The sequence below is a fragment of the Chaetura pelagica genome, unplaced genomic scaffold (assembly GCF_000747805.2).
Source record: "Chaetura pelagica isolate M959 unplaced genomic scaffold, ChaPel_1.0 scaffold216, whole genome shotgun sequence".
Classification (NCBI taxonomy): Eukaryota; Metazoa; Chordata; class Aves; order Apodiformes; family Apodidae; genus Chaetura; species Chaetura pelagica.
The window spans coordinates 512,854-528,926 of record NW_009953597.1 but is presented as its reverse complement, the minus strand read 5'-3'; the positions used below and the strand labels follow the sequence as shown (position 1 = coordinate 528,926).

General features: G+C 38.4%; 1 protein-coding gene across 1 annotated transcript in view; it reads right to left on the bottom strand.

The window, feature by feature from the left end:
* Window positions 1–16,073, bottom strand: part of TRPM6 (transient receptor potential cation channel, subfamily M, member 6) — a 97,233-nt gene that overhangs the window by 32,320 nt on the left and 48,840 nt on the right. The window contains exons 14-22 of the mRNA XM_009999797.1: window positions 14,159–14,299; window positions 12,329–12,463; window positions 11,051–11,331; window positions 9,761–9,989; window positions 9,209–9,364; window positions 5,834–5,968; window positions 4,705–4,833; window positions 2,371–2,622; window positions 1,237–1,411 (exon numbers count right to left, since the gene is read on the bottom strand). Coding sequence (XP_009998099.1) covers window positions 1,237–1,411; window positions 2,371–2,622; window positions 4,705–4,833; window positions 5,834–5,968; window positions 9,209–9,364; window positions 9,761–9,989; window positions 11,051–11,331; window positions 12,329–12,463; window positions 14,159–14,299 — 1,633 coding nt within the window. The remainder of the gene's footprint in view (window positions 1–1,236; window positions 1,412–2,370; window positions 2,623–4,704; window positions 4,834–5,833; window positions 5,969–9,208; window positions 9,365–9,760; window positions 9,990–11,050; window positions 11,332–12,328; window positions 12,464–14,158; window positions 14,300–16,073) is intronic.

The window sequence follows — 16,073 nt, the reverse complement described above, 5'->3', positions numbered from 1 at the left end:
CTTGAGCACACTGACACCCAAATCTTTGATCCTTAAACCAAAGCTTTCATTGGCTTCACTGTGGAAAAGATACAGTGCAAGGGCTGATTTATAAGTACCAGAGTGGTATTTCTTTGGAGCTTCATTAACTCATGTGCAAAACAATATACATCTACAAGTATTTGTGAGATGAAGTTGAAAATCACAGGAATTAAGGCTTCCCCCTTAATGTTTTCAAATTTTCAGTTAAATACATTTCAGGCTTTATAATGTTAAATCAAGTTTTACACCCTTTAGGAAATTTAAAAACACATTTATAAGGCAGCAGCCCTAAATTCAGGACATATTCCAAAACTTTATAAAGAGTCATTGGACAGATCTTAGCCTTATTTGGGAAGTGACAACTTTTCTAAATGTTTTGCACTAACAGGTGATTAAATAGATTCAACTGTGAAACATAACAGTATGCTTTCGTTAAAGTAATTTTGACTTATATAACCAAAATACATAGCCATCATGTGACTGAGAAATAATAATGAATCTATGCTGAAGTTTGTATCTTAAACATCTGTATTTAATTGCATACCTACTTCTCTATTTTAAGGACTGTTTTACTTGTACCCATCACTTAGCAGCATAAGAGTGCCTACCATCTGTAATGCTGAAGTATCTCCTGGAGTGCCTCATTCTCTCTTACAGAGACATGGTCAAAGATAAAACATCATCAAGATAAAACATTTTTCCTATTTACATCAATCCGTTCTATTTTTTCCTATGTTCAACTCGTTTATCTGTTTAAGAACGACACCAGGTAACTCTTACTATAGTGAAAAATACTTTTTCTTTCTTATTTTTCCTTTTTAGTTTTCTCTTCATTCTTTCTTTCTTTAAGGCAACATTGTAGTCTTTTCTCCAAGAAAGCAGCAGCTTTGGAGTCACCTAATTTGAAATTCATTTCACTGCCAGATGCTGTAACCAGGATCTACCTTTGTATTAGTTCTTGTGTTCATTCCTCTGAGCTTTGCAATATATTTCATTTGAAAAGCTAAATTTTAAGGTTTTAAAGCTTACTCTTTATTTTTAACAAAATAAAGCTTTGTTCATTCAGTATTACTTATTAAGGACATATATACAATGGAAGCAAAATTGTTTGAGAACATACTCAACATGTGGCCAAAACTCTAGCAGCCCAAAGTAGACATGCTTCTGTTCATATGACCTTTAAGCTGTTCAGCTGTACTATGAAAAATTACCTACCATCTATTTCTCCAGCATACACCTCTCCAAACATCATCCAGTAGGGCTGAAATACAATATCTCGTGCCAGAGTCCAAGAAGGAGGTTCCTCTGGTGAAAGGATTGCTTTTCGTGACACTCCAAAACTCAACAAGACTATGGCCATCATGACCACAATATAGAACATGTTTGCTGTCTGGAAGACATGTTTGTATGAAGGAATTAGCTGTGTTAATTACATGTAAAGGAGGCCTACATTGTAGGGAAGAGCACCAATCACTGCTTCTACTGATCAGAATACAAATGATGGACTAATAATCTAATATGCTGGAGGAAACAAAAATATTTCTATGACCTGGACTACTTAAATACTTTAAAGAGGTTAAAGTCATCTGAGATCAAAAAGGCCACAAGTTCTGCTTGCCTCTCAAGTCCTTCTTAAAATCTTTAGCAAGAATTGAAAAATGCAGAGACCTTATTATGGTGCATTTCCTCAGTGGTATTTCTTCCAAACTGAAAGCGAGGAATAGCAGGGAAAATTATTTTGCCTTCTAATGAGTGAGAATTACTATGCAAGAAATAATATAGAATTATTAATAAGATAGTTCCCAATAACTGAGGGAAATTACAGTAGGAATCTGCACCCATCCCTCAAGACTAGGCAGCAGTTCAGCAGCAGCTCTTACTCCAGAAGAAAAAAAAAAGTAACTTTGATCTCAGAGAAATTTTGCCTACTAAAATGGTATATAACTATTTGAATCAAAATGTAAAATAATAATGAGACAGTTTCCAAGAGCTATGGGAATTATTTATAGTAGCGATCCCATCTGCCAGAGACAGTGATTCTTCTTTCTTCTGTTATCAAGCTGGATCAGAAACTCTACCCAAATGCAACCTTTCTCTAAGGAGTAAAGTAGAAAATTATTTTTGTGAATAAATTCAAATAATTAATACATTAGAGAGAGTTGAAATCTGATTATGGTCAATTTGCAAACAGAAAAATACATGGTATTTCTGGGTAGTACACCCACTGTGAATTATTAGGTGAACTCTTCTTTCACCGTAATATTTTTATGTCACGTCTGACATGTTCCTCAACTGATCCTCAACTGATGACTTAATTACAAAAATGTTGCTCCAAAGCATAATACTTACCATTTTTCCAATCATTGTCAGGTATGGACCTGCATGCTGATTCACAGCAAAAAGATCAAGGAGTCGAGCATACCAAAATATTATATCCAGGCAGTAAAGTAGCCTCCCTGCAGTTTGAACAGGGGGTCCAGACCAGCGCAAGCCAAACCCAATCATAAACAGGATGATAGCTATAGTATCAGTAAAATTCCAGTATTCATAAATCCACACCTTCACTTTTTGGCGGAATTTTCCAGGTTCTGAGATAAATACCTGAGTAGAATGTGGGGGAAAAAACAAAAAAACAAACAAACAAATAACTCCAGTAAAATCAAATAACTTCAGTAAAAACACATTATTTAATCTTTCATGTCTGAATTATTCCATGATATTTGGGAATATGTAAATTGTTTCCTTTTTTATAAAACTGCCTATTATGATTCACCATTAATTGAGGTTTGTACTTAATAGTCCCGTATTGTTTAAGTATGCCATAACAAGTAGGACAGCTTTTCCTAAGGAAAATCAGATTTTGAGCTTGAATCGATTCTCTAAAAAAGCACATTCCTCAGCAGAAATAGCAGCCAGTATAGAACCGTTATGCACATGCATCATTATAAATTAACAAGCATTTTCTAGAGAAATGGTGATGACCTGCAATAGCCCTTGCAAAAGTCCCTAGGTCATGGAAAATACCAACCTAACCTTGCTGATGGGAAAATAACTAATGCCTCTTATTTCAGACTGAAAATATCTCTATAGAGATCCTTGTATTCCACCAAGGACATGCTAAAAAAAGGAGGGCTGGCAACTAGCAAGGTAAAGAATGAAATGTTCACTCCTTGAACTGCGAGGTGCCCCAAAGGGATTTTAAGCTTCACTGAGCAAATGTGTGAAGTGGAATCTTTGGGAGACCATAAATAAAACCTCTGCACATTTCAGAGTGAGGCCAATTATGCAGTGTTATGTGAGATCACGCTGATAAGTACCAAGGAAAGGAGATACTTTCAAATGTTACACCCTGATCCTGCAAGAATTTATGCATATGAACACATTAATGTAAACAAAGTGATCCTACTCAGTTCAGCTGGACAAACTCACATGAGGAACTAGTTGCAGTCTCAGGGCCTAAGGCTGTAACAATTAGTTGATACAATCTAGAGTAGCAGAGGTTTGCAGTTATATTTCACAAGGCCCTCAGCAGTTAATTAGCTGCACATGTTAAGACATGGTGTCCTACAAAGTCTTTGTCAGAACTAGTGTACGGACAAAGAATATCAAGTAGAAGACATGAATGTCCAAGTCTCCAATGAATGTTAATGCTAGAAAGAAGAGCTGATGTTTCCACTGTGCCACCATCAACAGGATACAACAGTGCATCAGTGATTTCCAAAGGCTTGCCATTTCATAATAATTTTTTTCTCAATTTGATAATCCTTGTGTAAATGTTTTTCGATTTTATCTCGTGCGGTCACAGGACTTTTATGTCTTTCCAAGCTTTAACATATTCCCAGCATTTTTGCTGCCCCTTGAAAACCTTCACCTCTCTCATACTGATGTTGCAGTCTTCTGAACAATTTGTTGTAATAGCATCCTTCACCCAGAACTGTCACTACGTTTTTTCAATTTTATTTCTCCAGAAGCACCATATTTTAAATATCATATAAAAAACAATTTGCTTTACTATTGTTCACTATGTGCCAATTCTGCAGTGAAGATATGTCTGACTGGATATAATAATTTCAGAAATACATAGCTGCATTTGTCCCCAGTCTCAGGTTTGAAGTGCAGGTTGTGTTCAGAAGCTCGGATCTAAATAACTACAAATACTTGTGATTAATTTTGATTAGATTATCATTTATCCATGCTCAATGAATCCAGCAATAGGAGTTCATAGTGGTTCTTTTCCAATTAGACTTGATGGAGAGCCATGGATTATTCTGCACAAAACACCTGTGAATTTATAACAATGTCCAGACTCCAAGTAAATATCTAAATATAAATTCCATATTCATTACAGAAAATCTAATAGTCCACTCCAAAAAATTAAGAAGCGAGTGCCTACAGTGAGGGTCCAAATTTCAGTTCAGCACAATCACTCTCAAGTGACCTGCACATTACCACTGGCTTTACACAGAAAATTGAGATTAAAGGACAAGCTTTAAAAGCCCAAGTACCAGTTTTTAAATAAAAAGACTTCTCAGAAATATTCTCAGGAATAAGAGTTCTGCATAACTCTTTCCTCTGCTAAATTATCTACAAAAATAATGCAGGATTTGGCATTCTTCAGTTTATGGTATTCTCTGATTTATAATATATCATCTCTAGATTCAAAGGGTGAATGGAAAATCTTACCTCCCTGACTTTTTCAATTGCAGTGCTGAAAATATAAATGATAACGAGCCACTCTTGCACACTTGGTCTTGGTTCCATCTTCACCAACACAGTGTAAGTGAAGAGCATCAGAAAAGCCATGTATGCCATCTAGAAAACATGAAGTATATAATCCATATGCACTAAAAATCTGCATACATATGCTATATGTATTCAGTCTACAGGGGCACTGTCTGTTTTTTGAGCCCAAAAGCTTTCCTCCAGTTCTACAAAGTATTTTTAATGACAATAACCTCAGACATAATTTGTAAATTAGTGCTTTAGTGCTGAAGAAGTGGGAGCAGAAGATGTACTATAGCACCACATGTGCACCTAGATCCCAAATTCATATATGACAGATTATTTTATCTTCACACAATTCCTTCAATGTAAAGGCAGTGCTGTGCTTTTAACCTAACCTTCTGCAGGAGGAAGTCAGTATTCTCAAAGCTATCTGAATCCCTGCTGGGTAATCAGTGCCCTCCAAAACAAAAGAAGAACAGCATCAGGTGAAAAGCACATGTATTAAAGGTACCAGAACATGCTATAAAGGTACCTGAGATAATATATTAGCAACCTATAAAGCGGTTAATAATAGCCTGTTAAAGGAGTACCAGTTTACATAAATGGTGGTCTGACCCACCAGCCTGATCTTAAACATCCGAAGCGCTACTGAAACTAGGTTAGTTTCTAAAACTGACTCCATAAGTGCATATTTCTGTACAATAAATATATCTCCTAGAGATTAAAATTCACTCCTTCAGAAACAGTTCCTAAAGAAAGGGACACAAATATCTGTGAGGTATTTAAGGTCAACTTCAAATCTGTCTCTGCATGTGCAATTAACCACTGTGAAAAGCTGTGTTCCTCTTTTATGTAGCTTCTTATACTTTCTCCTTGGTTGTTATTTGTTTTGGTTTGTTTTTTAATACAGAATTTAGCAGAAAAAACTTTTCACTTAATTGTGAGAGAAATATTTAATTGTCTTCACATGCACCCCCAACGCTCAGTGGCTGTAAATCCATGCTAGGCAAAGTAAAAGGATCATAAAGGGGTATTTGAGGGATCAAAGGAACGTTTTGGCAATCTGAGTTCCAGCATGATGACCAACCGTGTGAAACCAGAACTTGACAATTGGTGCATTGTAGAATTCATAGATTTTTCTAGTGCCAGGCAGGTTTCCTCGTCCACCATCTACTTGGCTTTCATCCAACTTCTGAGCAATCTTCTCCACATCATAATCCTTCTTTAAAAGGAAACAGTATTTTAAAAATAAGACAAGGGTTTGTCATGTTAGGAGGAAGACAGGCACAGATGTTTAGGCTTTGTTATGAATATACAAACCATTATGGTAGCCTCATTTTCTCTGATTACAAACATTTCATTTGCAATAAAATGTGCACTTTTCCACTATAAATATTCATGTAGAGTTTGCCCTTATGACTACAGGCAGTAGACTGGGCATCAGCAGACCTGAATCCACTCCTGTTCCTGTCACACATTTCTTCAAGTTTTTAAGCAAAGTCACTTAATCACTCTGTGTTTCACTTTTCCCATCTGTGAAAGAGCAATAAATAACAACTCCCAGTGTGACATAACTGTGTTATGCAGAACTACACTAACAGCTGTGGCACTTTCTGAAATTAGGGAATGAGTATCACATTTCCTCTCATGTATACAGACAATGTCAAGACAGAGGAATTCTGAATACAGAATCTAATTGCTAATCTTGATGTACTGCACACCTGATTAGAAAACAACGATGAAATAAGTACTCCCTGACAAAGATTCACCTACAAAAAATACAAGTAACTTCTTTATTATTTTCAGTAAAATAAAAGCAACCAAAAACCCAGAAAAGAAAACACAACTGATTTTGTATGCAGCGTCTGACACTTGTTGGAGTACTTCTGTAAATGTACAAATATCTCATTGCTGCTGAGGCATAAGAGCTGCAGACACATGGCAGTGGGCAACAAATAAAACCAGACAGTGCTGAGAAGAGTTTTCAGAGATGAAGGAGAGAGTCCTGGGTGAACTATAATAGCTAATAGCTGGGCAAGGCTGAGGGAACCAAACTACCTTGTTCCATTTTGCTTCAATGCTAGCCAATTGTCTTGGGTAATACCAATGCTAAAATGTATTGCTACAAGATATCTGCACTTTTTATGTATTTATCCGTACTACACAGTATTTCCTTGGGTTGTCAGGGGAAAACTGATTTGTTTTCATCACATTAGACTCAGAAAAGTGCTAAACGAGAGAAGCTGATACACAGAATCATTCCAGTGTGTTAGCATCAGATCCTCCAAGGTGAAGGAGAGAATTCCAGCTACAGCAGGTCACTGGAATGTATGTCTGTGTGTGCAAGATGTTCAGACACATAGCACATTTACATTGTTGAAATTGTCTGTACATTTTTCTATAATATTTCATATCAAGAATAGTCAAGCATCTCAGTCTACTGATTTAAGCAACACTCTACATTAGATAAAATCAGAAGGTAACACTGGAAGGAAGCAGCCCAATGTGAGGCAGGTCAAAACATTGATTATGCGAATTGCTGTGTTCCCTTCTACCACACTGCAGGGCTGCATATAATTACAATTGGCCTGTTCTCAGGATCATAGCTGTTAACCATCCCACAAAAAAAGCATTTTTGAACTGACTATATTAGACAGGCACTGCAGGAGGTAATGACTTGGAAGATTTTTCTGCATCAGAAAGAGAAAACACAAGTATGACATTGACATGCCTACCATGCTGCTGCAAAGGTCCACAACAATTCACTCTGTTTTATTTTTTTTTCACAAATTAAAAGTTAACTGATAAGGTCCCAAGCAATCCACAATGCTTACCTGCTGTTAGACAAACAGAGCAGAGCAAAAAAAAATTACTTGACACTTCTCACTTGACAATCTTGTTGTCATTGGTTAGGACCCCAGCAATGTTTATCCTTTTGGATGGAAATTGTATATGTCTGCCATCCACATCAGACTGAAAACTTTTGGAAATTCTCAGATCAAGGAATGCTTTGTGCAGAATGAGAAAAAGAAAGGACAGGCAATTTTGCTTAGAAAAAATCTGGGGATATTCAGATCTTCAAGGGCAAAGCCTTCACCTATTCTCGTGAAACTCCACCAACAAGCCTAAGTGGGGCCTATGGATTGATAGCCATCGTGAGGAGAAAGACTTGGGGGTGTTGGTTGACAAAAGGCTCAACAAGAGCCAGCGATGTGCATTTGCAGTCCAGAAAGCCAATTGTGTCCTGGGCTGCATCAAAAGAAGTGTGGTCAGCAGGTCAAGGGAGGTGAGTCTCCCCCTCTGCTCCACAATCACAAGACCCCACCTGGAGTACTATGTCCAGTACTGAAGATGCCAACACAAGAAGGACATGGACCTGTTGGCAAATCCAGAGGAGGCCCCAGGAAAGCTGGGGAGGGACTACTTATGAGGGCATGCACTGATAGGATGCAAGGTAAAAGCTTTAAGCTGAAAAAGGGTAGATTTAGGCATGAGGAAGAAATTCTGGACTGTGAAGGTGGTGAGACATTGCAACAGGTTGCCCAGGGAAGTTGTGGAAGCCACATCCCTGGAAGCATTCAAGGCCAGGTTGGATGGGGCTTTGAGCAACCTGATCTAGTGGGAGGTGTCCTTGCCCATGGCAGCGGGCGTGGAACTAGATGATCTTTAAGGTCCCTTTCAAATCATTCTGTGATTCAATGATTCTATGACTTTGTGCAACCACAGTTCCCTGCAGTGTTTCAGGACTCAGCTCAGGTGACTACACCAAAAACACAGTGCTTCTCTTGTGCTTTCAATGGCATCGCTGCTAGGCTCAAGCAATGCAGAAGTAGAGATTCCTGTTTTTTCGACAAAGAGGGTAAAAGCTAGAGCTCTGAAAGGGCTAAGATCTAATTTAGGAAAAAGCTTAGTCTCTCATAAGAAGAGACTAAGAGTGAAGGATGGCCAAGGAGAGAGGGAGAAGATGTGGCTGAGATGCAGGTAAGAGGTTGCTGGCCCAGCAGAGTGGGAGGAAGGAGGGAGTTTGAGAGGAAGGGACCTCGAATGCATCAGCTCTGCTGTCTCCCTGCTTTGGACAGCTCAGCTGGGCAACCTGAATTGAGCTTTATAGATGTGATTTTGTGTACAATATGAAATGAGTCTTAGGTTATTTGTTATACTAGATTACATATGTATTTATGTGCAGCTTGAATAGATTTTATGCTTGTGTACCTGAAAAATAATTAAAATCTCATTGTACTTCTGTGAGGTTAGGTAGGATTTTCTAGTTATAACTAGTACAGCAGTGACACCCAGCACAGATGAAGTGACTTGGTCAAGGATAAAACCAGGGATCAAATCCTCATTTCTTGAGAATTGAGCCTCAACAGTTTCAGCTGATCACTTCCTCCTAACTCCTCAGGATTCTACTGTGGTAAACAGACGATCATCACATGCAAATGACTGATCATGTCAGACTAACCAGAGACAAGGCGTCTTTAGCGCTGGGTGTACTCTGATCCCCATGATACCAGGTGAACTGGTGGAAGTCTTGAGACTGAGGCACATGAGACATTTCTGCCTTGCTTTTAAACTCCAACATCAAGATGGTGGGAGGCAGGAGAATACTCATTATGACCTAAAAAAGAGACACAACATTCAGGAAAATAATTCAGCAGCTACAGCATAGACCTGAGGCCACACTAAGCCACGGATGGTGCCTGCACAAACCCTATGCAACTTCACTGTCCTGGGAGTGAGCCACTTGTGCAAGGAATCTCTATATCATACCACTAAAAAACTTCACAAAATGCATTCTCCTAATGTCATCCTACAGCTGCTTTTGCAAAAAAGTAAACTGCAGGCAAGTACTGCCTTCCTTCTCTGCCTTTCTTTTCTCCCCCAGAGGTGCACATTTCAATTCACGCTTAAGCACATCTGGTTGAAGCTACATGACACACATTCATAACCACAAATACATGTATAAAGCATCTAAACAGCATCTCAATGCTCAGAAAAGCTGCAGTGACATTACCTTAAACCAGGAGTTCTTCCGCATCTTCAGACGTCCCATCCACATATCAGTCAGCAGCATCTGTGTGCAAGTATGGGACACGAAAGGCCGCAGCCCCACAGACACTGCTAGTTTTAAGCAAGTTGAATTGCTCCAGTTTTTCAGTTCATAGGTCAGTAATTTCATGGCCATCTGCTCATTTTGTTTGAATGCTTTTTCCAGCACATCTAAGGCAAGCTGCCCAAATTCCCTAGAGCCAAATGAATTAAGAGTTAATATAACAGCAACCAGTCAAAACTCAGAATCGGTGTTGCAGAGAGGTTGGTTTGAAAACTCTATTAACTAAAGCTCAGATAACAATCTCAGTAAGAATGTCTTCTCCCATTTTTCCCATTGCCTTATCTATATAACTAGTGAAAAATCATTTGAGGGGTAAATCTAATGTTTAGTTCTAATCACAAGGTTTAGGGTCATTCTGTTTTCTCTTTTTTTTAATTTGTTTTGTTCTTAATCTCAGTCAGCAATCAAAATTGACCCTAAAAAGTCCTAGGTACTTCCTTCAACAGCAGACTCAGCACCACAGTGAGAAAGCACTGCAGGCAGCTGCAGAAGCCTCTTCTTTTACACTGGCTCTTAAACATCTGTAGGGAAGACTCCTCAAGGAAGATACAGTTTCCTTTCATTAAGCTTCGGAGCTACATGTAAAACAAGACAGCACATTTTATTGTACTCTGAATATGAGGCCTTATGTCCACAAAGCATACGATATGTCATTAATAAGAAAAACTTCCATAAAATGCTAACATGAAACTACAAACTAGAAGAAAATTCTTTGTCTACTTAGTTTTTAACTCACTCATTTATTTCAGTATACATTTTTCTTTAAGTCTGACACAAAGCAGGGTGTAAGAACTGATTTTGGTTTGCTCGTTACCACGTTACAGATTTGAAAGGTCCAACACATATGCGTCATACTGCTTTTTAACAAGTTGAAGGAAGCTGTACGGGAAATTTCAGTCTTCACCTTGACCATTAATCAGACAGTGAGCCACGTATTACTAATCTATATTTTAATTTTCAAACATGCAACTAGTTAACAAGCTAATAGCTTTACTTCAACTCTTGGCCAGACTGCACACTGATACATAGCTCCATTATATAATATGAATAGTGAGCATCTGAAAATATTTCTTTTACACTCCACAGTCCATGGCACCACCAACCTTATGAACTCTTAGTGGATTAGCAAAATACCTAACCATTCAAAGCAGTGCAGAACTTTATTAAATTAAGTGAAAGGAGAACACAAACTTTGAGTATTTCTTGAGTTCTTCTGAAGTGTCATCCACCATGTTGCTCTGTTTAGCTTCATGTGCCATTGCCCTGTAAAGTTTACAAGCCACAACAGCTTTGACCATGGCTTCCTCTCCATGCTGCCAGAAGAACATTGCCATCCTTTGTCTTTTCATTAATACTGCCCAAACCAGGAGGTCATTATAGGGGTAGATAAACCCAGGTGACTCATAATTATCTGCAAAGTTTATATCCTCTTTTGGTTTCTTCTTACACTTGTGGAAAGCAGTGGATCTTTCCTAAAAAAAAAAAAAAAAAAGTAAATCTCAATGAATGGTTGAGGTCAAGATGCATGTAAATAAAAATGCACACAAATTTAAATTACAAACTATTTGATTATTATACACTATTAAGTCATTAACCATAGCTAGGATCATATTCAGATTACCAATGCTTAGAAGCTGGTAACATTACTGGAGGAAAAACTCTCCTTTCTCTGTACCCATGCCATGTCTTGTTTTCCATAGTGTTTGGCAGTCTCCAAAATCTGTGATACCAAGACCCTACTTTCAGCCTTTTCTTGTAGTTATGTCATGACAGGACAAAAAGCAATCAGTAGACTGAAACATACATCATGGACTTCTAATACTTAATGATGATTTTTACTGTCTGCCACACTTGTAAACTTGTTATACATTCATGTCTGGCTATTTCTCCATTAAAAGCAAGGAAAAAGTCTTACTTGTGTAAGTGATGTTGTCTCAGTGCTATAAAGGGTTCATTTTGGCTCAGACTGATTTCAATAAAGCCATTTAAATTCATTCTACTTTATGATTCGTCTGTCAGATATATGTATGTGGTAATGTTTGTTCTTTTATCATGCTCTTTTAGAAAGAAAATATTCTCTCATCATTTTCCAGGTATCAGAACTGCATTTCTTTTTAGCAGGCTTGCTGAAGCTGCTTTAATAAGCAATCATGAGGAAAGATCCGGAAAGTCAGAGAATTCCTACTATTGCTTCCAAATAAGAAGAGTTTTCACCCATGCTTGATGTTCAGATGTCTGGTGATACTACCTTTCAGTGAACAAAATTCCTAGGAGGAGTCTGAGCTTGATTTCAACATTAAAATGGCAAGATCTGTATTTTGTGAACCTGAGCAGTAAAATGTTGCTTCTATAGCAATCTAAGTAGAATTATAACTAACAGCATGACCAGCATATGTATAAAATCTTGTCGTAAAATTATTAGCAGCCTCATACGTTCTAAGCAAAGTCTACAATAATCAATTATATTACCTTGTATTTGTAAGGCTGTGCTGTTCTGAAGAACTGAGAATGCAAAGTACTTTCAGCAGATCCCATTCTACTACCTGTCTGATTACTCTGATGAAGGGAATGAGACAGGCTCTGGGAAAAACTGGAGAGTACTCTCTAGATCCAAAGGTGCACCATAAAACACAAGGAGAGAAATGTAAATTAGAGATTAAGTTTGCCTGTACTTACTTTTGATCGCAATGGTGCCTGTGAAAACTGATGTTATTCAAAGACTAGTGAGTCAGCAATCACTTTAACTACCACTGGAGCTTATAACCATCAGGGAAAAAACACCTTGTTACATCTAATTTAGAAAATACATACTTTTCTGAATCTCTAAATTAAAAATTCTGATTTCACCAATAGCATCCACCAAATACAGTAACAACAGGGCATGCCCCAGATTGCAATCATCCAACCTGGAAGTTCTTCTCAGTGCCTACCTTTAAAAAAAGTGCCATAAAAGACAAGCCTTTAAAAGACATACATTCTCTGAACTATTACTGATCATTCCCTCCTAAGGATGGCGTATCTGTCATCCCTGGGCATTTTGTTCAGTGTTGACTGAGAGGGAAGAAGGTTACTAAGTGAATCACTAGTACTCTTCCATGCAGTTTTTAGTTATAGGCTTGTGTGGTTTTACCCATTGCTGTTAAGGTCTTATTTCATGAGGATACAGTGAGGAGGGTTACAACTGCTGAAGTATCTTTTCTTAAACATTATTTTAAGCCAGTGACACACAGGAAGCTCTGTGTTTCTATTCATTCCAAGGAACAGCTTTCATTTCTTCTCATTTTCACTGATCACCTTGTTGTTCTTCTATTTGTCATGAAAACTATACAGGGGAAGGAAGATTTTTGATGTTTGTTTTTAACATATGGAAGTACTTCAACTAAAGCCCAGTTCTAGTCCAAAAAACAAGAAGAATCCTTATTCTGTAGATCTGCTCATTCTGTAATGTTGAGAATTATATTCAGCTGAGATGTTTAGGCTGTTTTCAAGCTACTAGTTTTGGAAAGTCAATGGGGAAATGAAAGTGCTAGCATGATTGCACACTGTTGCTCTGAGGTTGTTTGCTTGTTTGTAGAGGTGATGCTATTGATATGCAGACATGGCACAATGCTATGCCATACAGTAAAACACCTGAAGTATTTAGAAGGTACAGAATGGCACACACGTCCAAGGACAACCCCCTGCCTGCACAAAGTCACTGTACCATGGGTGCAGCCTGGCACATCCAGCATGCAATTTCTCTTGTGATGGCCACTGCATCACGAAAAAACTTCCGCAGAGCAAACACAGCTCATTGGCTTGGGCAGGAAGATGAACCACTAGCACTGAGCTGCTTCTAAAAGATAAGACATTTGCTCAAAACGTGGGTCAGGGATATCCAGGTTTCTCTTCACTGTGCTGACATGCTCTAAGTCTGGTTCAATGCCTGTTGAATCAAATATTTATGTGGTGTAGTCCAAGTTGCAAAAGGCAAAATGGTGGTTGACACTCCCTTGTTGATAGATGTCAGGCAACAAACACAACCCAGCTATCAGACACAAAGGCAAATTTACTGAACTAATAGTTAATTTAACAATCACCAGTGGTCTTGGGGGGACAAGAGTAGCTGGGTGAGGGATTTGTCCCTTTTTTTATTTGCAACCTTTCCACAGTTGCCTAAGAGATTCATAGAACAGACAAGCATGACACATATTTAACTGATGGTCTTCAGCCAAATCACAATGACAGCCTGAGCTGTTTTCATGTGTCACATTTTGGCTTTTGTTTTATGACCAGCGGTAACCATTTCACAGAAGCTACCTTATGTTTTCTGTAGAGATCATTGTAGAGAATTCGGAAATTCTTCCTTGTGTAGCTGCTCCGATAAGCTCCACCAAGAAGGTACTCTATCACCAGCCCAATATCAATCAGTGATATCTTGTAATCCAAGGAAAGGGTATTCTGAAACAGCAGACGTCACAAGCATTTCGTGATGTGATTATATGCAATGTCAGACCCCTACTACTATGAGGAGAGTCTGGAAGAAGGTGCAACTGAGAGCTCCTGCATCTGTCAGGAAAGAGTATACATTCCTTAGGCATATGAAAAGTGTGATGTCTACAGTCCACCGCACCTGCGTAGCACAGGGTGAACATCCCAATGTTCACTAGACCAGCTTGCATTCAAAAGTGAAAGGAAGGCTTTTTCAAGTTGTTCACCAACAGAGAGACTGAAAAAAATATTCTCCTGACAAGAGAAAACCATCATGGCATAACTCACTCAATAAACTAGTTCATCAATTAAAAATTAAAAAACTGATGAAGCATATCTTGAATTTTGTAGAGTACTTCCTTGAGTCTGACCATCTCTTGTAGAAGGTTAAGGATGTACAACAACTAGAATAGCAGCTGCACATGCGTTAGCTTTAGTTTCGGAGTCTCTCACCATTTGTGTTTAAAGCAGCACTATTTCCCAGTTCACCTCCACTGTGCTTCCAAGACATGAAGTTTCTGACAAATTCTCTGAAGAACAGATTATCTTCAATGCAGATTTTAAAGATTATTGGTAAAACCTTAAACCACATCTCCTGAAAGTGCAAAATGAACCTGTACAAGAACGGGGTCCAAGGGGTTATGCACTCCTAGTAGTGTACACCTTTCAGACTGTGAAAAGTAATGTTCTTCACTAAACTGAGGTTTATTTCAACAGACTGTAGTGGCAAGACTCAACATGGCCAGCTAAGACACACTTAGAAGACAGAGGGAAAGGCAAAGGGAACAGAAGGCACCAATATGCTGAGCACTCTGGGGCAAAAGCATGCCTCACAGGATAAAGCACTTCAGCTCTGTCATTGAGAGCTAGGCAAGAATTTCTGACTCTTCTGCATTACAAAGCATATTTTGTGCTATCAGGGCAGACCGCAATCTATCTTCATTCAAATGTAGCAGCAGCAAAGTTGGTTACACGAATGGAGAAACTGTTCTGAAATACATGTTCACATCACTGTGCTGACTGTCCTAGCTACTGTGTTACTATCTGTAATAAGATGGCAACTGTACATTCACTGAGCACTTTTGCATTCCTACGGAAGCTGAGGTGAAAAAGGCTTTTTGGTGTTTAGACCTGCTTGCAGGTCCCAAGTGTTAGCTTACCCAGCAGCATGGAAAGTTTTGAAATCAGGCACTTCTTTTCTACCTAAATTCCACTATTCAATTTAAAGGTGCAAAAGCTTCCCTATAGATGTGAGTTTTCCCAGATTGTCCCAAGATGTAACCATGGGAGAGCAGTCATATCAAGGGGCCAATCACTTCAGTATCAGTGAGAAAGTCAGATTCCTCAGCCTGTAAAAGTTTAATGTATATTCAAAGAGAGATTTTCTGTATCTGTTCCATAAATTAGACATCAAATATGTCTATCTGTATGGGAAAACAAAGAAAATAGCTTGCTATGGAGACCAGAATACACTACAGCTATTTATAGAAGCATGAATGGGATCAACATGAAAGTCACCCACAGTAAGAAAATCATAATAGAAATCCCACTACTTGAGACCACAGAACTCTGCAGACCATCAAACTTACAATTTTAGTTAATCTTAGCACTCTACATCCTGGAATGAATAAGCCAATTAATCTACTTTTGAATCTAGGCACCTCCTGCAGTGAAGACCAAATACAGAAAGAACCACTCACCCCTTCCTGGCTAAGAAGTACTGTGAGGGACAATAGACAGCAGG